The sequence below is a fragment of the Tauraco erythrolophus genome, chromosome 6 (genome assembly GCF_009769465.1).
Source record: "Tauraco erythrolophus isolate bTauEry1 chromosome 6, bTauEry1.pri, whole genome shotgun sequence".
In the NCBI taxonomy this organism is placed as follows: Eukaryota; Metazoa; Chordata; class Aves; order Musophagiformes; family Musophagidae; genus Tauraco; species Tauraco erythrolophus.
The window spans coordinates 22,056,722-22,081,653 of NC_141470.1; the positions used below are offsets into that span (position 1 = coordinate 22,056,722).

At 37.9% G+C, this 24,932-nt stretch overlaps 1 protein-coding gene across 2 annotated transcripts in view; it reads left to right on the top strand.

The window, feature by feature from the left end:
• The first annotated feature begins 11,017 nt into the window (after positions 1-11,017).
• The window catches only part of DNAJC24 (DnaJ heat shock protein family (Hsp40) member C24), a 35,068-nt gene continuing 21,153 nt past the window's right edge, over positions 11,018-24,932 (top strand). For both annotated transcript variants that reach the window (XM_009978189.2, XM_086613844.1), the window contains exon 1: positions 11,018-11,141. In XM_009978189.2, coding sequence (XP_009976491.1) covers positions 11,034-11,141 — 108 coding nt within the window. In that variant the 5' untranslated portion in view covers positions 11,018-11,033. The remainder of the gene's footprint in view (positions 11,142-24,932) is intronic.

Below are 24,932 nucleotides of genomic sequence, written 5' to 3' on the forward strand. Positions count from 1 at the left end.
GCTCATTTATCCATGAATTATTTCATTGTGTGGTCACATGAATGGCAGTGCTGATGCAAGAGCAGCAAGAGTACATGACTGAAGGTGAAAAAGGAATGGCAGAAGAATTTTGCCACTTTCAGTGGCAACTAGTCATTAGATCAGCATGGCTGTGTCTTCAATCTACATCTTTCCTTGCAAACTGAAAAAGCAACAGGAGTTTTGCTTAAGCTACGACTGAAAAATATATGTAATACAGGAATATATAGTGAAATGATATTTAAAGTACAGCAACTACATTCTTTCCTGTAACCCTAAAAGGCATTTTACTGCTTCTTGCCATACTTGGAAAATACTTTAGTCTTTAAAAGAATCCACATAATTGAAAAATGTTAATCAAAAGTATGATAAATCATAAACTGTATCTCTAAAGAAAATAAGCAAAAAGCCAATTAGCCTAGTTCTCCTCTTCAAAAAACATGTGGAAACATATCCAATCATCTTGGAAAAAGCCCATTAAAGTAAAATGAATAATCTAAAAACCAGAACCAATTATTTCATTTTATAATAACCTTTCTCAAGGAGCTGGTTTTAACATAAACTGTGAACTACTGTCTATCTGTTTGCAAGCTTTATAGACACCACCACAGTTGTTGCTCTGTTGCCTTTGTGTGTATTGCAGTTTTCATTAGCAAGTAACCAATGTGACACCAAACATGCCTGTTTCTGATGAGGGTTTTCAAACATCTGAATATTTGGTTTAAGTATATCAAAATAAAGATCAAGATATATCAACAGAAGGAATCTTATTTAGTCTTTTCATTACAGGAATTTAAAAAAGAAGTACAACATAACATGTGGCTTTATACGCATGGTTAGCAGCATGTGACTATGCAGAATGTGAACATATGTACAAGAGGGACAGGAAGAAAAGAGGTCCTTTTGTTTGAAAAATCCACATGCAAACCAGGCACAAATGCAATTTTAATACTGAGAGAGTGGATGGGTATTAAAACTGTTCTGTGTTCTATGACAGACATGAAAAAAGGAAAGCCATAAAATGGCACTCTTTCCTTTCAGAGTTGCAGAGAAATACTTGTCGTGGGTTAGGCCGCTCCAGCAACAGGACCCCCCCACACAGCTGGTCACTCACCCTCCCCCACCCCCAGGAATGAGGGAGAGAATTAAAGGAGAAACGGGAAACCCGTGGGTTGAGATAAGAACAATTTAATACAGATGATTTAATACACAGTGTAGATGCTCACCACCCTCTCGTATGCGAAGCCCGTCTCGTCCCGAAGCTGCAATCCCGGACGAACGCGAGGCCCCGAAATAGAGAGGGGCAGAGAGAGAGAGAGTACTCTGAGAGTGAGAGTACTGGGAGAGAGAGGGGAAAAAAAGGCAATAGAGCAAAAGCGCAGTAAGCGCAAAAGAGCAAAAGCGGCGAAAGAGCCAAAGCGCAAAAGCCCTTCTGTCCGGCTGACCCTCACTTTTATACTGGGCATGACGCTGCAGGATATGGAATACTAATTGGCCAGTTTGGCCCTCAATCTTAAGTTCCACCACAAATCACAAGGGGAATTGTGTCCCCCTTGTCCCAGCTATGCTCCTCCCTTATCTCACTCCGGCACACAGAAATGTCCTTGGAGTCTCAAACATCAACTTGCTATCAGCATTCTTCTCAGAGCGAGCCTCTGAGTAAAACCAAAACACGGAGCTCTTCTAGCTGCTAAAAAGAAGAGCTAACCCGGTCCCAGCTAAAACCAGGACAATACTCACTGAGAACAATGAGTATCACAGAGAAGTATTCCTTTCTTAGAATCTCACAGAGCATGATGCAATTCTTTATCAATTAGTTCTACTGAGCTTACATGGCAAAACTGGGATTGAAATGACAACATATGAAAACATTTACTACCTAAGGTACTGGCATACAACTGGGAAAAAAACTTGATTTTATGTATGCATAATTTAAGCCTGAACACAGTTACACCTTGACTTAAACCAGCATAAATAAGGTTCATTGAAATGACTGTGAGGCTGTCTCAGCAGTAAGGACACAGTGGTACTAGCCTAGTCATGCTACATTTTTCATTTGCTGGCAATCGGTAGGGGAACGAGGCCTGATATAGCACGACAATGTCTCAAAGGAAATCCCATTATGGTGAAAACGCGGATTAGAATATACCATACTGTCAAAGTGTAACCAATGTTAGTTTATTGATAAGCAAGACCCTTGTAACTACATATTGTTGGCCCATATATATATGAAAAATTCACATCACAGAGGATTTAACACCTCAAGGATTCCTCTACACTAGTTTCTTTTTCCCTTTTCATTCCGCCACTGGTCACCGTCAGAGATAGAAGGCTACGTATGTGTTTAACCCTGTTTGCCTGTTCTTAAGTTTTTGTTCTCATAGATGAAACCAAATTAAGATAGTAGCTTGTTGTGAGGTTTGCCACCATGAGAAAACACTCTACTCCCTATTCTTTCTTACTAACACGGCAATTTTGGAAGCTAAAATGTCATGTTAATAATATAGTTTTTCAAATGCAGTTTGTTTAAATTATCAAGTTTGCAAAGTCAAGCATTGAAAATCAAGATAAAAATAGAAATTTGCACATGCAGTTTTTATCTGACTTTAAGCACATGGACTCTAATAGACTTAGTGACATAATCATTTGTTTTTATGATTCCTCCAATTCACTCACTTCACTGAGCCAGAAATGTGCAGGGAAATGCAGGAAAAGAGAGAATTGTCTCATGGCTAAGGTCTGCTGCCTCGGATAAATTGGACTTTGTTCTTATCTTTGTCTTAAAATTCTAAAGTGATATTGAATAAGTCATATCAACCAAAATTTCCCAGGAAAAACACAAACAGTAGCCGCATTTTCTAGATACCTGATTTGGAGCATCTCTGATCTCTTTCTGTAGTTTTCCACTAGCTGTAAATGAGGTCTGCTCTGAACATAGGAGATGCATTATAAAGATAAGTACTGTAAATTATAGGAGTTTGTATTCCAAAACAGAACACAAAAATTCTTATTTTGACACTTCAATCTTTGTGCCTCCTTCCTCCCTGTCTGAAAAGAACCCGATGATGTTCTCTGAACTTTCAAGACCGATCATATGAGAGTGTCATGAAGACTTACTCATTAAAGTGTGGAACCAAGATTCTGTAACATCTGTTTATTATGGATGTTTATTATTGATGTTATTATTGATGACATCATCAGAACAAAATGTGAATAAAACCTTGTTTCAATACTTTAAACAAACAAGTCATATGAATACTCCTCATTTTTGGTAGAGGCAGAGATCACCTGAGAATAAAAGCACAATGACAATAAGTGATATGTTACAATGCATATATACCAAGTGAGTGAAAAAAGATGAGAACAGCAGGTTCTTGGTTCGCCCAACTGCACGGCTTTTAATATCATTTAATACTTAAACGTTAAGTAAATATTTCTGGAAAAAAGTTGGACAGGCGTAGATATAACTCCAGTGTAAATGTGGCAGGCTACAGAAGAGAGATGAATAATTTGTCAGGGGACACATGACTAAATGCCATGCGGATCAGTGTTAGCAAAGCGAGGAAAGGTAGAAGTATCTTTGTCTTTCCCTCAGTTAATCTACGCCTGGTTTAGACTGATTGACACTGTACTTTAAAGACAAAAACCAAGTCATGAAATCTTTCAAATTATCATATTTGACTGGATTTTCATCCACTGATTTTACTCCACCTGCAGCACACTAGACAAGGTAAAAATTTATGATAATTATATGAAAATATACAATTAATATTCATCACCTCTCATTTCTCATCACTTTAGATGATCAGTAAGGCAGAGTAAAAATGCTGTCAGATTTCTAATTGCTTTGTAATGGGCCTGAAATAGGGAAATCGTTCAAGACAAACAATCTGTCACTTGTCTGTTACCTTAACTATCTATCACTTAAAAAAACCCTCATTAAATACATTGCTAATGAACGACAAAAGACTGTACTCAGTATGCCCAGATGTACCTTTTTAAACAATATTGTAAATTGCTTAAATAATTCCCAAGACGTTTTCAATCATTTTTGTGGAAATTTAATGGAAAACATATATTTTCAGTGCACGTTACATCTCATTTGTTCACATCATTATGACATTTAGTCTATCATATTCACGTCTCCTGGGAAACAAAACTTTGTTTTTCTTTTTGCTGTTGAAAAATCTGACCCAATTAAAACAAATTCTGGAGGACCTTGACATTCAGATCTCTGACATATTTCTCTGAATAAAAATTTAAAAAATTACTCCGTTTTAAATAATCCCATCTCTTCCAAGGATTTTTAATAGCTAGGTTAAAAAAGAAGGTTGAACAAATTATTTCATCTTTCACAGACAAAACAATCATTCCCAAGAGACAGAATTCAGAATTTTCACACACCATTTTTTTGAGTCAGCTGTCTACTATAGCTCTAACAGAGAACTTCATTTGAAAAAAAATTATTCTCACTGTACTAACTGAAACAGTGAGAATGAAAACAGTACGCCAGAAGGAATATCTGTGAGACTCCATGGTGAAATATTATATTATTAATTGCCACATTAATTCATTCATTACTTATTAATTGCCACATTAAAAAGTTGGGAAAATGAAGAAAGAAACACTACAAAAATCTTTTAAGACAAAAAATCTATCTGTGCACGACTTAAACATGTTTAATCTCTTAAATTTATCAAAACCAAATAAATATTCGGTGCTTGTTTATGTCAGTGTGTATCAGATGCTAAACCACCACAGTTTAAAAGCAAAAGGTGTAAGAACTGATGGCTGGAAAATAGAAGCCAGACAAATTCAAGTTTAGAATTAGAGACAAATTTTAACAGCAAGATGATTAGCGGTTGAAGCAGCCTTCTCACAAGTGAGGAATTTTCCATCTTTTAATATTGATAGTCGGACAAAATATACTGGACTCAGAACAGTTCTGTAAAACATAAGAATTCAGACTGGGTAGTATAGTGCTTTCTTCAGGTTTTATTCCCATGAACCCTGTTTCTTCTCAGTTACAAGGAAAACAAGAAAGCAGAGAAGACTATGCTGTCAGAAAACCATTAATCAAATAAATAAACAAGTGAGCCAACAGACTAATTCAGGTGTTAGTGCTTTGTATCAAGAACAGCACTACAGCATATGCTGAAGTTTAACAAACGTTAAGTGCTGTCCAGATAGGGACATATTTATCCAGCTAGGAATTATACTAAATAACTTTGCCTTTCCAACTGCAAAAAGGTATTTGCTGCACAAATTGTAATTTCTCAAATATCCTGGATATTCTAGATGCTAAGTAATCTTAGAAAGACTTGACTTCTGATTTTTATATAACCTGTGCATCACTCTCTTGTACACATATATAGCAATATAAATCCAATACAATCAGAAAAGCCAAAAGCTTTACTACTGTAGAAGAGTGCAGTCCCTGCACAAAGTCCAAGTCACGTAAGACATGTACATGCCTGCAGCAGGATGCCTGCAAGCTCTTTGTCAATAACAGGGCAAGGGGATAACTAACACTAGATCCATATCTGGTGTTAATGTCTGGGAGGAGTGTGAAACTGGGTGGAGGTCCGGTGGTCTCATTCCTCCATTTTTCCGCCCTGGACAAAACAAGCTGTTACCTCCACCCATGCATGGTGGAAATTGATGGACTTTGTGCCATTAACACAAGCGATAAGCTTGTCTACAGTCATCCCCACATGCACGTCCACACTAATGATGTAATGTAGATCTTGGGTACAAATATGCCCCCAATTTCGACCCCAGACTGGGATAGGAGAAGACTCAATGCCATACTGACGGACTGGTTGAGGAATTCGCTCCCCTCTCCACCCCCCACTTACGATGCCTTGTGGGTAAGGTTCTCTGCCTCAGTCTATGCTGAGTGATATTTTTGTCCTCGGTGTATTTGGTATTTTGTCCCGGGTGTATTTTGTTGGTTTCATGCCCGGTGTATTTGGTATTTTGTCCCGGGTGTATTTTGTTGGTTTTGTCCCCGGTGTATTTGGTATTTTGTCCCGGGTGTGTTTTGCTTCCTAATGCAGTTTGTGCATTAGCGGGCTTATTCTGTCACGTAGCTGGGCTGCAACAGACAGGTTGTGAGCTCTCGGTATCAGACCTGTACAGTCTGTCTGGTAGATCAGCCGTAGCTCTGCAGTTCGTTTATCAAAGGCAATATCAAAAAGAACCTGTAAATGTTGCTCTTGTAAATAAACCATCCTTGTTCGTGCCCCCCTCCTGATTTTGTTTGTCTTGCATATTCAGTGTTGGCCCTAGGACCAGTTTTATTTCCCCTCTATTCACAACAACTACTCTGAACAACACTTTGAAAAATACCATTGTCTTCAGAAGTAAAAAATGTAGTTACAAGTGAAAAAGTCTGGCTGTTTCAGCTGTTTCTTAAAAGAATAAAATAACAAGGGGCTGTTCCATCATTTGTACGTCTTTCATTGTATTAATATGTGACATAGTAGTCTAGTTTAAATTCCTTAAATAATTCTTTTCCTATACTTCTATGACAACACAGCACAATACTATGTGACAGTTTTAAATAAAGTATCTACTAAAATTTTATAAATTTTCACAAAAAATGTTTTAAAAACCCAACCTGTATATAATTATCTTACGTTAAACCAGAGAAGACAACTTTTTAACATACCTAGGTGTCCAGCTCCAGTGAAATTAATAGCACTTATACATACTTAAATAATGATTTTTTAAAAATACTTAAGTAGCTAGTGAAGCCTAGTTTCTCACAGATGTGGATCTTATACCTCCCATCCTGGGACAACAGTCCCAGATCTTCTCCATGACTTCATTGCCTGTCTCTGCACATCCTAGACTTTCATGGTTCCTCACACTTGCCATGTCCCTTACCTACTTCTGTTCTCCTGTCAGAAGGGGAAAAAGCAGCAAATCCTATGGCTAGTTTGAACTATATGCTTATTTACCAGCCAGCAGCTGCCAAAAGCAACAGGTAACATCTGAGTTCAGTCTGTTTTGCCCAGCTCTCTGTCCCCGACATACCCATTTGATTTTAACAAATCTTGGTCTAAAATAATTTTGATACCTCTAGCAATGAAAGAGACTCAAACTGGCTTGAGATTGATCAACGGCTTCAAAAGTCATTACAACTAGAGTATGATGAGCTAAGACTAACTCAAGCATAACATTGTGATTTCTGAAACTGGATAGATTAAAATTAAAATAGAAACCAAGACACAAAGATTATGATACCAGACAAGGCCGGATAATCCTGCAGTGATTTCATTTCATAATTTATGTATTTTGCAGTCCATGCACACCAAACTGTTATATTAAGCAGCCTATTTTCTTTTACTTTGGTACGACTGCTGAACACGTGTTTCACCTCCAAAATTGTTCCACTGACTTCAGAGATAATACCTTAACATTTATAGTTAATTTTATATTGAACAATTAATTAAAGATAATTATACTATCAGATATAAATGCTCACGATCTCTCAAATACCTGATTTTAAACAATGTTACGAGCTGGCTTCAGGCACCAATCTTATAATGAGTTAAAATGGAAAAACTCACATTCAAGAATTTTGGTCATAAAGGATAAAAATGGATATCGAAAACGTCTCCAGTCTGTAAGAGGATATTAAGCATTTGTGGTAAAAGCATAGGTGTAGTAACCAATCTCCAAGACATCACCACATCTTTTACAATTTTCCTTTCAATTTCCTAACCCTCACAACAACAGTACTTGTGCTCATATCAGCCCCAATCAATGGCTGAGGGGGATGCATTCAGTATTGTGGCCCATTCCGAGTTACGTGTGGGCTGATTACAAGCCAAAATGAAGAAAGTAACTCATGCAGTCACACTGAAACCTTTGCCTGAGAGGTGAATTCTACTTTCAAAAGGGACTATGTAAATTAGCTTACACTTAATACATATCATCTATAATTCAAGTATTTCAGTGAAATATATGATTACACACACTGGTGCTACAGAACTTAACACCATATTGACAGAGAGAGTTGGACTGTTCCATGGCACGTACGTGTACTGCCCAAGTGCAAAGAAAAGTCTCTCTCCCTTTTGACAGCTATGGACACCCATCTTACAAATTTGACCTCACCTACAAAACGGCATAAAAGGGCAAAATGCTAACCTACTGACTATTTTGTAGAGGCATTGATGACCAGGATAGACAAAAATCAGACTGATACACAGGTCTTGAGTATTTTTGTAGATTAGATGTTTTTCTCACCTACCCAGAAAGTCTCTTGATTTTCCACTGTCCATGTTAAAATTTAAATAAATTATCCATGTTTGTTGTTCAGCCCCGACTGCCCCGCACCCTTCCTGCACTGGGTTAATGGGAACAATACGCCAGGAACAGCCGTCCCAGTTCTTTCCACTGACATCTGTACTGCCTGGCTGCTGCTCTACTTAAACAGTTCAAAGGGTACAAAAATGACAAAAAGTTGCTTTAATTCTAACGCATTGCATAAAAATATCATCAAAGGAAGCGTGCTACATATTTACTGGTTTAGTGTGAACCGAGTTGGTCTGGACTAATATTTAGGGATTTTGCTAACTAAGATTGACTGTGATACGAAAACTGAAGTCCACAGCACCAACCTAAGCTTTTCTTAATAAGAGTAAACATCTTCACATCGTTAAAAGTCTGCTTCCTGAGGTTTTTTTTTTTTTTTTTCATTAAGAGGATGCTCCTCCTTCCCCTTTAGGACAAGAACTTTCTAGAAACAAACCATCAACTCGCTCAGCTCACAGGGTCGGGACAACTTGCGAGGCGGGGAGAAGGAGGCACGACAGTCACCGCTACGCCTGCGCTTTTCTCCTCAGCTGCCCGGAGCAGCGAGCGGGGCAGCGGGAACCCGGCGGTGTGTGCCGACCACCCGCCGAGCCGATCCCCCGGGGGCCGGCGGGCCCGCGGTTCCCCGGTGCCGGAGCGAATCTTTGCCTCTGGGGCGGGGGAGGGAGGGGGAGGCGTGCAAAGAGGGAAGGGAGAACGGATCCGCTGCGCCCCGGGTCTTCCCGCACGTGGAAGCGGAGTCCCTGAGGGGAGAGGCGGTGTCGGGCGGCCCGGGTTCCCGCGCAGGGAGCGAGAGAGGGCGAGGTGGACCCCGGTGTCTTCTAGCAGCTGGAGACGGAATTCCTGAGAGGAAAGCGGGGGCGAAAAGATGTTCCCGTTCGCCCCGGGCCGGGAGCGAGCGCTGCAGGGCGGCCGGGGCCGGTGCTTACGGAGCCCGGCGGGAGCCTCACAGCTGCGGAGCGCCGCCGGTCGCCATGGAGACGGCGTCGGGCTTCGGCCATGGCTCCGCTTCCTGCTGGTGCCAACGCCGCTATTGTCCGGGCGGAAACAGGCGAGGCGACCCCGGTAGCCACACGCACCGCTGCCCCCCGCCACGCTAAGGCGCAAAGCACCACGGGGACGGTTTGTTTCCCGCCGGACGGATTACCTGGCGTACCGGCCGCCTGCACCGACGGGCCGGCGCTGCGGGGTAGGTGAGTGCTCCTTGTCGCCGCGGGGTCTCCTGCTGCGGGGGGGGTCGGTGGTCTCATGTCGTCTTCCGCTGGCGCTAACGGCCACGGCGGGTCCTCCCGCCCCAGCCCCCGTGCTGAAGTGGCGGCGGCGGCGGCAGGAAGCCTCCGGTAGGGCCTGGCGCGCTGCGCGGCGCCGGCGACCGCGGCCGGCCTCCGGCGGCCTCCCTGGCCTCCCTCCGCCGGTCCTGCCGGCATCCTCCCGCTGCCGAGGTCCGTGCGGCCCGCCCTGGCGGTCGGCGCGGAGCTGCTGCGGTGGGGGTGGGGCCGCTGTGGGCGGGGGGCTGTGGCGGGGAAGCGGGGCCCCCGGCGGCGCCGGCGTTTTCGCCTGTTTTAAAAAAAAAAACCACCTTGTGGGCTCCCTAGGGAGAAAGGGGTCTTCGTGGAGAAAGGTGTGGAGTGGGAGGGGCGGGCATGTGTGCGCGAGGGGGGAATACGCTGCGGTCGGGTGTACCCTCTTTGCGGCCGTAGCTCTGCGAAGGATGAAAAACGTACTTTTCTTTCCCCTTTCCCCATGAAAAAAAAAAGGATTCATTCTGAAGTGTGACAGTACTCGCCAGAAACTGGGTTTAATACTGAGATTGAAAAAAAAAAAAAATCCTTTTTTTTCTATTGACAACAGGAAGGAACCTTAAGGAACCTGTGAAACTCTTCCCTACTGGGAGACAATGTTACTTTTCGTCAGAAAGTTCATGTTGAGTCAGCTACTGCAAGCTTAGGGTTCTGATTTACCTAAGAATCTACTTGGAGCTGAAGCATTAAAGTGCTGTTAATTCTCCTGACATTTAATTCTCCTGTTAAGTTTTTTCATTCTGGGTTATTAGCTTGATGATAGGTGGCCAAAACCGAAAAGCACCAGCTAGTTAGGTTTTACTTGGACACCTGCGTGGACTTTATATGCTTTTGTTCATTTCTGTTTGTTTTTATATGTTCTTCTACTTTAACATTAGAAAAGTTAAACCTTCTTACCCAGAAGGATGAAGGAAGGTCCGTACTGTGAATATCATTTTGCAAAACACAAGCCATACGTTTTTGTCTTCTTGCATGTATCTCATTCCAGAATTGACAAAATCTCACACTTTTATGTACTTTATTTTTTCATGTATTAAGTACAGTATTGCTTCAAAATAAAAAGTGTATATTTTTAAAAGTACGTATATATTTTTTAAAGTATGTATATAAGTTCTAAAGAACTGGGACAGGAAACTCAGCATAAATCACTTCACAGATGATAATCTATGGGATGGAATAACCATGTGAATTAAGCTGTGTTTTTACACTATAGATCTTATGTAGGGGTGTAGAGGTGCTTGAGGGCTGCAATCTATTTCATGATCTTGTAGCTTTTCATGTTTTCTCATTTTTGCTTTTTCTAACTGTTTCTCTTTCAAATTGTAATTATATTTATTTAATTTTCTTACACAGTGCTAAGAAAGTGATTTCAAAGCCAGTCAGACTATGGCCTTTGAAAGGATAACACAAAAGGACTGGTACAAAATCTTGGGTGCAACGCCATCAGACAGTCCGGCAGAACTAAAACAGAAGTACCAAAAACTTGCTTTATTAGTAAGTATGTTTTTGTTATTTAAGATATGCAAAAATAAATTTTGTAAGGCAATAAGATAATAATTGCTTTTAATTAAGCAATTAATTAATAACAAGGTTTTGTTTTTACTTTTTTGTAGAAGTATGCTTAATCAGAGTGTGTTTATAATATCAGTTCACTGAGGATGGTTTAAGTTTGAGATAAATATCTGGAGTTTGAGTTACCGTTGTATTTCATGAAGATGAGTTGTGTTGTTCTGGTTCCGAAACACTGATATGTCTCCCAGCTTTGCTAAACATTTATGAGTGAACTGAGCCAAATACTTGTTCATCAGGTGCTGGATAATCAGGCATACAAGTCAAAAAAGGTCATAATTTGTAGCACATAGTCATGAAACAGGCTAATTGATACTTGTGGTATTTACTATCTTGCGTGCAGTTACAGTGTGCTGAATGCAATTCTTGAATATATAAAGACTTAGATGCAAAGAGCAAAAATAAGTTCTTCCTGACAGTCTGGAGTAACGGAGTAGAAAATTTATGGGAGGAAAATATATTCCTCAATTTAGACTTCATTTGAAGGTTTCTGGTGTGTTTTTGTGAAGTGTTTTTGGTCGTGCATTAAGGCTTGATGTTCTGTGAATTCTCTTCATTTTTCCTGTACTCCTGGTATACATGTTTAAGAATCTCAGAGCTTTACCAGATTGTTTAGTATAATTCTTGGTTCTTCTGTTTTACTCTTTCCCCTGAATTCTTTTTTTTTTTCTCAAAAGATACTTTGGCCTGACCTTCTGAGGAAAATGGGTTATATTTTTTTGATACTATTGACCATTTTCAACTAAATTGAAATAGAAATCCCAGGATAACTAAATTTCTAAATTTCTTGAAAATTGGCAACCTGATAGAGAAGGAAGAAGGTGAGCAGATGAGCAGAAGTCTCAGTTCTTATATATTCCTTTAAGTAACTGCTAGCTAGACTGTCAGTATTGGCAGGACATCGGAGAGCACGTGCACAGGTAATCTTGCTTGGTTGGAGATGTCAGAATGAACATTTTTTGAGATTTTTGGGGGGATTTGGGATTTTTAAGTGAGGTAAAGAGAATACCAGTCAACGGGAGATTGAATTTTGTTAGAGTTAAAATAAATTGATGGAGTTGGGGTTTTTGTTTTGTTTTGTTTTATTTTATTTCTAGCCTCAGTGAAAACTGTTTTAAAGGTCATTTCACCAGTATGAAATATGTTCCAAATTTACATGTTTTGATACTCTTTAGTTGAGTTCACTAAGCAATCCTTCTGTACATCTGCTGCTTCTCAGTGCCTCCTACTAACTTATTTCTGTGGCTGAAACTGATCTGTGTGCTTCATCTTAAGTTTCAACACTTTACAAAATGTTTGCATGCAGATATAGGGCATAAATCCTTTGGTCATCACTGTTAAACATTAGAAAAATTAACGTAAGAGAGCGCTTTGGAAACCAAGCTTCTTAGTTCCACTCTTAAAAGAAATAGTGTTTTCCTGGATCTCATAATGTTTTTTGTTTTACTGAATTGCTAGTAAAATGAGAATAAAATATTATTAATTATCTGTTTGTTCTTAATGAAAACAATAGGGAGACCGCAGTGTAAAATACCTCTTCTGTTCAGATAGGGGGCTAATTTAAACTCAGTACTGTAATGGAATTAATATATTTCACTATGAATCTATTTGTAATAATGGCATGGTATTAAATTATATAGTATTAAAATCATATGCAAAGTATTGTTCAGAGCTCTCTGCCACAGAACTGAAACTAAGTAGTTCCTTTCCTGTATTCATTGTTTTTTAAATGAAACTGACCCTTTGTGTTATAGCACTGTACTTTCTGTCGTCGTTTTGAAGTGTATGAAGTGAGAATTGTTGGAGTTTACAGATGTCTGTTTACAACTATAACTGTCTGTAATTTTAAAAGATGAAGGCATTATTTTAATATACAAGCTTTTCTTTAGAACTTGTGTATTTCCAAACTAAATGGTTAGTGCTCTTTATTTGAAAAGTCAGTGAGAAATGTTAGAGAAAATGAAGATAAGTTTTGGGTTTGTTTTTTTCTTTTGCTGTTTGACTCAGAAGTCTTTTGCTATCAGTGATGCATCTCTCTTTCTGACTAAAAAGCCACACTGATGTTTACTTGTAGGTGTTTTCTCCAAGGTGGATCTGCTGCTACTTGTCTTTTGTCATTACCATGTGTCCTGTCTCTATTCATCTTTTGCTTTTAGCTGAGGTGTTACAGACTCTACTTGTTTGTCTAGTTACTAATACAGCATCTAGCACAGTCAGTCTAAAGTCTATAAAAGCATGATGGTAATAAAACAACAATTATTTTTGTGCACCTTAAAAACTCATGGGCTATAGGAGCGACTGAGAGACTCCAGTACATACCTTTGCTAAAAGGTGTTTGTATAGCACATAGTTACAGTATGAAAGAAACTGCCACAGGTGATGTCGAGTCCAAGGGGTTCCATGGTTGAAAAAGTTGTTAGACTTTCACGAAAGAAAAGTTTACCATGGCCTGTTAACACAAAAAATTCTCTAATTCAGAGATCCATGAGCTGTCTGAATATTGGTGGAGTACATAAGGGAGGTATTACTCTGTGTTTGTCCTATCCTGATACAATTCCCTACGCATCCGCTGTTCACTGTTAGTAAGAAGCACAGCACTGGATGGACCTTTCATCTTCCTATTGTGCCTTATTCATACGAAGTAACGCCCTTGCTCCCCAACTGAAGCTTGTGCTTAGAGCTCCTGGCAGCTTCACACCTCTGACAGAGTGCTCATTCTGGTTTTCTAAAGCTGTTGTTGGAGATGGTGGTGGTAGAAGTAGTAGTAGTAGTGGAGCGGGCAGAGAACAGGCTTACATGCAGGTGTTTTTATGTACTGTAGTAGTAGTCGATTATCAGAGTAACTCCAGTTTAGAAGCTGGAATAGCAGATGAGCACAGCTGTGTTTTGCCTATCAAAAGTTTTAATGACAACTGATATGGTCAGTACAGAAAGTTTTCTGGCTTATGTGTAGCAGCAGAAATTAACCTCCTGAAGAATTATGCTGTGCTAATTATCTTGAAATCTGAAAGTTTATAAAGCAACATTTATCTTGGATGCCACTTGCAATTAATATGACATTCATTCTGTAGTCATGAATATTCTTATCATGAATATTCACTAGCATCAAGAATAATAGATAGTGGAATTTATTTTTAAACATAATTCCACCATTAAAATAAAAACAGCAAATGTCTGAGTCCAAGCTTTCTTTAAATGATCCCCAATGCTTCATGTTGAGCATTTGCTTTTTGCCATCTGCTATTTTCTGTATTTGTCAACACATGTATGCTTAGCATCTTGAATGAACAGGCAGATGTAAATTTCCAAAGCTAAGAAGAGTTGGGAGATCTTGCCATATGTCATCCAAAAGATAACTATATTTTCAGTTAAATCTCAGGACTGACCTTAATAATACAAAGTAGTAGGCAATTCAAAATGGGTGAATTGTAGGATTGTAAGAATGATTTCATAAGGGCAAATTAGCTTAAAACTAATTAATTTTAAAAAATATAACTTGTTTTTGTCAGTTCTAACAAATTGATGATGAAGAAGGTTAATAACCTATGACAAACGAAACTGTACATATGTACCCTACTAGAATGAATACATTAAATTACCATTTTGCCATATTTTTCTTTGTTGTACTTACTTGATCAGGTCACAACATATGTTTAAGTAAATTGTTTTTACTACAGATAATGTCAATATACTCATTTGATACAGAAAACAGCACAGATTTGGCCTGAAAGTCATGATTTTTTTTAATCTTTTTTTCTTTTAGTCTTTTAATATTCTTCCTTCTCACCTTCTATTTAAGTAGAAGTTCATATTTATAAAATATTTATAAAATTTCCTTGTAATTTAATGAAATTTGATTTATTTGTTTTAAATTCTTGTGTACCTATGTGACTCTGATACCTGGATCATCTTGATGCTTTATTATTGTAACAATGAACAGTAGCTGAAGACGACAGACTTTTGGGCACAAGATGTGTGGCACTGGCGGTTTTATACATAGCTTATTTTTACACAAAAGTTTGATTTTGTTTTATACTGGCTCATGCTCCAGTGCCTTCTCTAGCATAGAGCTTCAGCCAGTAATTCTGAAAGAAAATAAAAAAACCCAGAAATGCATATTTTGTAACCAGCATAACTCGATGCAAAGTTTCCTTGACTGGCTGTTTTAAGTTCATGCTAAAGTGCTTTCTGAAACACAGAAGACTTGCAGTTTCCATATTCTGAAAGGAATCACAACAAGTTTTAAGAATTAATGTTATTTAAGTAGTAGGAGTTTGATCTTTAATCTTCTTTCTTTGGAATATGCTGATGGTTTTGAGATTTTTGGGATATATATAGTCTTTTTATTGTCAGTTACGTACACAGTAGTTTCACAAGATTTCTTAAATGGATAAACAGGTTTTATGCTCTGCTTGTTTTTTTCAAGGATTCCATACAGCTTTTAGGAAGGACAGTGCTTTTGTTCCACGTCTGAACATGTATAAAACTTACAGAGGATAAAATTAGAGTAACAAAAATAGGATATTGGGAAAAAAAATACACTATCTTCTTATTGGCACAATTTTTACATCTCCTTTTGGTCTAGCACTTTGTGGTCAAAGAATGGACTTGCCATATTGCTTTCAAATTTTCATGGAGCTGCTCTATATGTGAAAACTGCTTTTTACAGGGAATAAAGTCACCAAACGCATAAGCTCTGTCTAGCTGAAAATCAGGTGTCTGTTCCTGTTGATGCTGATGATATTATAGGATACCTTTCAACTGGAAAAAAATTATTGTGCAGGAAAATTATATGCTGCTGTTACAATGTGTGCCCTAATCTTAAAGAAAATCCATGTAATTTGAGCAGGTAGTATGCAGGAAGCTCTTATTTTTAATATGGTAAGGAAATAAAATGTGCCATTTTAATATGGTAAGGAAATAAAATGTGCCATTTAACACGTAGTGTTACAAAGATTATCTTTTTATCAAAAGCGGTGGTGTGTATATATATTAACACAAACAAAGTGTTAAGGTGATGACAATCTGTTTGAAACAGTAGAAAATTTGGAAACAGAGAGCATCAGACATAGGTGAGAATGACTCAGCAACAATAGAAAAGGTCATTAACAGAAATTTAATTTAATGAAGCAAAATAACTTCAAGAAGAGATTATTCCATTGAGCTTACGTAGAGGAAAGACGCCCATTTTTCTGGAGAGAAAAAAATCTTTTATGTCTTATCAGATTTATGTCCACATCTAAATTATACAATCACAAGAAATGCAGAGTGTATTTATGTAAGTTAAAGATTTGCTTCCATGATTGTTGTAGTAAAGTTTGTGCCAAAACAAATTCAGTGTTACTCCTGAAAGCACCTGCTTTCTGAGGAACTTCTTTTCATGCTGAGTGACAGAATTTGAGTCTTTAAAATGAAAACACTTTGAGCTTAGTATCAGAAGTCTCATAATTGTGCTTTTCATCATGAAAATTACGCAGTGTGGGAATTCCTCTTTTTAATAACCTTTGCAGGTTTTTTATTTGTTGTTTGAATAGCAGTGTACTTGTTAGAGATACTTAAACAGATCATAATGCTTAGGTTACTCAAATTGCTGCTAACAAGTAGAAAACAGATTTTGTAATTTGACAGTATAAACAGAGTAGGTTCAGTGCAGCCTGGTTGTAGCTTGACTGAAGTTAATATAATTGCAGCAGAGAGAAAGATAAGCCACTAAGTTTAATACAAAGGGCTATTGTTTAGGCACGCTGGGTAGTTTTATTCTGAGCTGTTCTTTACATCTGATTTACTGCTTGTTACCTTAATAAAATACAAGGGGGCATATTTTCAAGTTGGGACTTGTCGTAATTGTGAGAAGATGCAGCTGGTCCTCAGGCCTTACCTGCTCTTTTTAGAGAAACTGGCCAATGGGAGTGTGTGTTCTACTTAATTAGGCAGCTGACTAATCAAATGAAATGCAGTGATTAAGCAATTAGTGCTCTGATTGGTCAGCAACCAGCCGAAAGGCATACTCTGGACACATCATATACAAGAACAGGCTGAGAAAGGTATCCTGACTTGCAGAAGGGATGAGGGGAAGAGAGGTCATGGGTGTAGATGGAGAGAAAAAGGATGTAGTAAGGTATCATAGTTAGGAAAAGGGGCATGTGACAATCTTGGCATGTAGTCTGCAGTACTCCTTTCTTAGAGGTGGATGTCCACCGTATGTCGGTTTATACAGAGTGATGTCTTACTTTTTATTACTTTGTAATGTGTAATTTTTTTATATTGATTTTTAAAAATGTAGGTGAACTTTAACAAGTGGATGGTGTGAACATCCCTATAGCAGGAAGCTATTTTAAACTGTCATAGCGGATATGATAAAACCCATAGCATCACAAAATAAGCCAGCAAGTAAGGGATATATTGCTTATCTAGATAGTTCAGCCAGTTGTGAAGGTCTTGTTAGGTTGGAAAATTATCTCTAAATTTAGTCTGTTTACTTGTTGGATTATTGTCCAGAGTTTATTTGTTATGATGAGCAGTTTCTGAGACTTCATCCTCTGTAGTTTTGAGGTACAAACATAAGGAGAGAATGGGCATTGGGCAATTGAAATGTGCAATTCAGGTAATGCGTGCTTGGCCTTCGGGGTCACTTACGCTCTGCAGAGGAATCTCTTGAACGTTTTGTGCACTGCTTATTGATTGTAACAGTACATTAAAAATAAAATCTATGCTGTCTTTGGGGGACTTTTAGTGAAAGGTGTTCCATATTTATAAATATTCACTATGTCCTGAGGTAGTATAAAATTAAAATACTGACTAAAAATAAAATCCTAAATGCTGCCTTATTAAATTCCATAAAGGTGTTTCTTTACATAATATTTTCAAGTGTTCTTTCAGCACTTTTGAAGACACATTGAAGTAGTTTTATATTGGGCAGTATGCTCTTTACCTCATTTCTGAAGTGAGACATCCGAAACAAAAATCGTGTAGCGAAAGATGTGAATTAAAGCACAAAGAAGGAAGCTAAAAAGACCAGCATATTGTTTTCACATAAGTAAATGGTCTGATTGTTCTGATGTTTGAGCAGCCACAGTCAAGAGTACTGTGAGGAGTTCAACATTTTCAAATGAAGCGATTTATTTAAGTGCCTGCTTCTGAAGTTTTAAGCACTAGGTCAATTATTTAAAGAAGCTATAATCCCAGAGCATGAGTTCAAAGAGTAGTAAATGTTAAGGAAGGGTGGAATCAATTATCTTGCAATAACTGTGTTTATATAAGGATCTTTTACTGCTAGTAAACGAAATTGACCGCATTTGTGTTGAATCCGAAATCGTTATTAGACTTTTAAAATATTGTAGTATGATGTAGTACCTTAAAAAGCTTAGTGTTTTGTCGACTTGTATATTTTTTTTAGATTTAAATACATTATCTGTGTAATTTTGCCTTATGTTTAAATTACATAATATAACTATTAGGGAAATTTATAAAAGCAACACGTTCCTTCTTTCCTTCATCTTTAAACACTTTAGAGTCACAAAATCATGATCTGAATAACATAAGAACTGTCCCACCCTCCATGTTTTATCTTTTCCTTGCCTCAGCTGATCATGAACATGTTCTCATCTCCCATTGGGTCCAAATGCTCAGCAGACATGAGCTCATTTGAACCGATTTAATGCAGAAGCGAGTTCTTAGACCTGAAGGGCTGTTTTGTAGGATGCTTCATAGATAGCTGGTGGTATTATAGAAAGAAAGTTCGGCTTTTTTTGTTTTAGTCTGCCAGTCGTTTGGATAAACTATCTGTCATTTAATTTTCAATATGGTAAGAGTAACTCTTGAAGGCTGAAAAGTCAATAGTCAGATGTTTTTAAAACTTGACCCTTCCTTGTTGTTCCCAATAAATTAAAAATAACAAAACAATTCACAGTCTGTGTTGGTTTTATGACCTAAGAATGTCCGTGGTCAAAGAACATAAAGATGAACAAGTTTTCTGAGCAGCATCTTAGCTAATCGTCTTTATTTTCTTGATAGAAACATTAAATAGGGACTGATGAGGTGGTTGAAGAGAGGCTGAACAAGAGTTCCTCGTTTCAGAGGTACTTACGTTCTGTCAGAGCATGCCAACAATGCGGTATTAGTTCCCACTGCTGCAGAAGAGCAAAGTACAGGCTTGAGAGGATTCTCTGAGCTAACTATGGCTTCTGCAGATGTTGTTATTGAAATTCAAGTGATGAAAATGTTATTCCTCTACCGTTGCTTATCTCTCCTAGGTGATGACTTAACCTTTTCATCTACGTGTCTTGACTGTTCCTAAAATGGGGAAGTTCTGTAAAGGCCAAGATGTCTCTGTGTAGAGTGCTTATTAAATATCACTGGCAAAAAGATGAATGATAAATTCTGTTAAGTGAGGAGAGTATGCTGTTGTCGCATGGTTTGCTTGAGTCATCTGGAAAGTATGTCCTTTTTGTACTTACGAGGACACACTGGCAAAGTTGTTTCCGTGCTGCAAACGGAGAAATTTGCCAACCACGACCAACCTCAAATTAGAAATTAAATTAGCACCAAACTAGTGATCAATTCAGATATGAATGAATGCATCCTTTAAGCCATCCGTGTGAGTAAAGCCAATCTAAATTAGATGCAAAGTTTATGTGATTCTATGGATTATGTTTGGAATTGTGTTGTCACTATAGCTATGAAATTTTGAAATAACTGAATGGTCATGTGGGTTTCGGTTGGTTTTCGTTTTTTTTGGTGTTTGTTTTTTTAAATACTGGTGTGATATCTGTGAAAGAGTGTTTGTGCAGTAATCATAACATATTTTATGGCCTCTGATATTAAGGGTTGAAACTTTTCAAGATGCTTTAGACTTGTTTGCCATTGCCTAAGATATCAAAGTATTGTCTGTACAACAGGCTGTGATGCTTCAGTTTTTATTTGGAATGAGAGTCCTGTGTTTACTAATATATCTCTCAAGTTAAGCTGCCTCATAAAAGGTAGGTGGCTTCTGCATGGGTTTTGCACCCAAGTGTTTTCTAAACTGCGTGCTAAATTCTGTCAATATTTAGCTCTTCGTGTCAATTTGTAAAGTTATAATTCAACTAGGGCCTAACCTGTTATTTTGAGATCATGAATGGCTTCAAATACTGTATAGATTCTGTATTGCTTCTAGAGAGAAAGCTGAAGGAAATATTTTCAAGAAAACAAAAAAACAAAACCATCTGCAACTTTTGAAGTGTTATGCAAGTGTTACAGTTACGGTCACTAATAAATAATTTTTTAAAAGAAATCCACTATTCTTCCACGCCTGCTTTCCACAGTGACTTCTGCAGCTGAAGTGCCTTTGCATTATGCTTAAATCTGACCTCTTCGAGATGTCTATCTGTTTTTAGGTATTCTGAATGAATTTGAAAATTAACAGTATCCTTTGGTTTGCAGTACTGTCATGTGGGGGTGGGGGTGATGATGCAAAAAGCTGCTTTGCGCTCAGCAGTTCTTAGGAAGTTGTGGGCTATCAAAGTAGTTGACTTTCTTAGCCTACAGAAAGGTATTCATCTTGCAAGTCACGGTGTCAGCTGAAGGCTGCTGCCCCTAACTGCCTGTCCCTGCCCTTCTGCCAGATGTTTCTCGGCTGGGAAATAGCATCCTGTGGGTTTTCCTTCATCCACGGCTGTACATGTCAGCTGGAAGAGTTCATGCCTGTTTTTTCAGTAGTTTAAGCAACACTGTTTGTGGTTTGTTTTTTTTTTTTTTTTTTTTTTTTTTTTTTAATATATATAATGCAATACAGGATTCTGGGTTTTACTTTCATGTGAAAATAGCTTTGCCTGAAGTAGTTTCCTAACCACTTGTGTAGCCGGCATTATTGTATGACTAGAGCCACATTAACTTTTGTCTACGCAACAGAACGTTGTTTAATATGACATTTAACAGCAAAATTGTGAGCATAGGGGCCAGAAATTTAAAAGGAGCTTTTAAAATTCTCTTAATATTTTTATTTTTACCTCTATATTTCTGTAAGTTTTAAAATGTTTTATCTCTTTCCTTTGCTAGCTTTTGGCGTTTTTTTATTGCTTTATCTTCTCCTGCTGTGTAACATAGTTTCCAAGTGGCATTTTTAAGTAGCTTTTGAGGCTCTTGAGTGGCTCTTCATAGGAGAATAAGGAGCCATAGAAGCAGAAGAAAATGAAAGAGAAGCTGTTTCTAAATATGTACTTTCTGGTAACCATAGGTTGTTTTCTTTCCTAATTTTCATACCTTTGGTAGACAAATTAATCTTTGCCACTGTTTATACAACAACATTTTTTTCTTTGTTTAACACTAGATTTTCTTTTTTTTATCACTAGAAACTGAAACTTTTACATTTCATTTCAGCATTAAGTTTGTTCAAGAGCAGTGTGAATATTTAATATGAAAATTATGTGAGGTAATTACTTGCTGTTTTGTTCCACTCTTCTCGGTCTAATGGGTTTAGATCTTTCCAGAGACGGGGAAATAGCAGGTAAAAGGACTAAGGATTTGTTACTCAGGTTTCTATAAGATGCACTAGTTACTGCAGAAATGTAGTCTTGCTGATGCAGTAGGTTACCTTTCTCATCTTGAGAAAGTTTTCAAACAAGAACCTACAATGACTTGTTTTTGCAGGGGGAGTTGGAGTGCTTTGAAGTAGCAGATTCGTGGAGTGTTACCTTGAATGAAGTGAAGAACCACTGCCAGTAGTTAAGACCAATAAGAGAGTGTAAGGCCAAAATAGTAGTATCATGATACTACACTACCATGATAAAAGCAATTGCTTTAGACTTTAATTAAAGTGTATTTCATTAGAAATTACTTCTTAGTGTATGACTAGCTCTACAATCGCAGGACTTTTACAAGTAGCATCAAACTGACTGGAAGTTGAAATTTACTTCTATAAAAGTATGGTCAGAATTACAGTGGCAATCCTGCTGCTACTGCAGTTAAATGTATAAAACAAGTATGCCAAAGAGAGGCATTTTGGCAGCAGACACTAAATATAGAGGAGGAAAAGTAGATCTCTTCAGATTTTTCAGATGGCTCTTAGCTCAGATTCATGCCCAAGTTGGCAAAAGATTTAAGATTTTCAGTGAATAATAGAGCCATTCAAAACCTTGGTCAGAATTTAAGGTTCTCAACCTGTGTGATTTAAACGTGAAAGAAGATGTTGTGGTGAAGTTCTTGGCTTAATCAAAGAGAAGCTTGAGAACGTTTAAAATATGTGTAAGCAAGATAAAATAAATAAAAAATCCAAGATGCAAATTAATGAGTTTGATGGTGTAATTTTTTTTTTTTTAAAATTGCACTTTACAGGTCTCTGGTAATTTTCAAGACTTTTCAGCACAGGATTGATAGTATCATGCTCTGTGCTTTTACTGTGCAGCTATTAGTGAATGCCAGTTACGTGGTCTGCGTAACTGTTGTATATTGCTGTGTACATGTAATCCTAACTTTTTTTATTCTGACTGTTCTTAAAAGAAAGCAAGTTAGGTTGGGTGTGGGTTTTTTTAACATTACTCATTGGGTGATGAATAACTGAAATGTTACAGAAAAATTCCTCCTTCTTCCGATGTGCTGTTTTGATGATGCTTTACTGCAAATACCTTGAGTCACAGCAAATATTTCCTCAAAGAGACAGCTATATCAGCAATGCTATTTTCTGAAATATTTCTATTCTGATGGTTCTTATTCATCTTAAGTGAAGCTGGAGGTCTGCTGTGCTGGATGTTACATACAGCAGTGGTTGTCGCTGGCCTGAAGGTATGGAAAAGACTGATAATGTACAAAACATGCAAGAAGTTGAATATTGTGTGGGTAGCTCAGATCGATACTTGCATAACAATTTCTGATTATGGCAGACTGTGCAGAGGAAAAAGGGAGAAGAAAGGACACAGTTTTCACCAGCTAGATGATAACTGAGCAATGTTAGAAAAACGTCATAGAATGGATAAAGTATAAGAGAGTAGAAGGAAAATGAAAGTCTTTTTTTTATTTTTCCTCAAATGAGGAATATCTCCTATGAATAAGAATCATCCTAGAGATGGACAGTGGATGTTGGAATCAGTGTCAAAGCAGATAACAAGATCAGGTAGGAGAAGGCTAAAGTTGTTAAAAAGCTCAAAGATTGTTTGTGTTTGGGGAAAGAAGGAAGAAGAGATGGATTGAAGTAATGAATCAAGAAGATAAATTCCTTGCTCTTTTGTCCAGCTGTCTTTGGATAGACATCCTTTGGGGAGTTTAAATCTCTATACGAAAAGATTGAATGTCACAAGGAACTCTTCACTGTTTCTCCTCTTTACAAGTGGAAAAAGCAGGCTACTTCCATGTTCCCTGCTAACTTCTGCCAATTGAGTGAACATGTTGAAAAGATTGATTGTGGGCTAGGAAAGCAAGTTTAAGACCTGGAATCATTCTTTTCATGGAAGTGAACAAGTTTCACGTTTCAGAGAGAGTGCTTTGTTGCGAAACCACTGAAATAAGAAAAGCACCTTCAAAGTATTTTTTTGTGTGCTGTTTTAACATAAGACCACACATCTTTTTTTTCTCCCCCCCCCCACCTCTGCTTTTGAAATACTTGCCATGTAAAGCTTTTCGATGCTGAATTGTGCTAGTTACTTCACAGCGGATAGCTTACAAAAATGTAAACAAGTGTGGAACCTGATCTAGTGAATGTACTCACTTCTTTGTGAGTATCCTAATGAGATGCATGTACTACATTCCCAATATTTTTGCAGATGAAATAGGAGTCCTAGATTTATCCCACTGAGCATACATCTTGCCTGTTATAGTCTTTGTGTACAAGAAGGGATATGACCACATCATTTCAATTTAGAAAGCCTGTAGGGGAGGAAATGTGAAGCAGATATTTTAAAACAAACTTTTCTGTTTGCTTTGGTCGCCGTTTTTGATCATGCTAGTGTAGCGCAGAGAAACAATGAGATCTTTTTGATACAACCTTCTCGTAAGCATTAGGTGGCAGTAGTGTGTTGTATTTGGCAGCTGCTTTGTCGTTTGTTATTTTATCTTCTGCGATCTTTAGTGTGGTGTAATAAATGGAGAAAACATGTATTTTATTTCTTATAGCTTTTATAAAATGCTGATTTATGGCTCTTCTGACTGTATGTGACTAAGGGCAGCCGTTGTTTGGACTCCTGTGTACACAGGCGGGATTAGCATACTGTAGTTTCTGCACAATATTCATGACTTATTTTCTGGTACACAGTATCTAACAGTGATAATATTAACGGCATATATTCTGATGAGAAATATGCTGTTAATGGCTAAGTGAGTTTAGTTTTGCAGCCTTCACTTTTTCATAGGCTGTTACCATTTCTAAATTTAATATAGCCTGTCAGATGAAGTATGTTTTTTATGCTTGCGTTTACTTGTTTTTTTCTTACATAGAAAACAAACCTAGGCTCAAGAGAATGGTGGTAGGAACATAATTAACCTTTCAGCATAGTGGTGTTATTGTCACTCCAGATCTTAGGTAAGTGCGGTTACCTTGTGACCCTTTTGGAGTTTTTTTTTCTCTTCATCCTTGTTTCTCGTAGGTAAAAGATCTCAAGGAGTTTGGAACTGGTGTTGCATTGTATTAATTGGGCAGGACGGTCAATTAATAGAAGAAGAGCAAGAAAGGGTTGACAGAACTTGCTATCTAATTAGTACCTGATGAACCATGTAGGCCACAGAGCCCAGGGGTGTAGTGTTGCTTCAGGG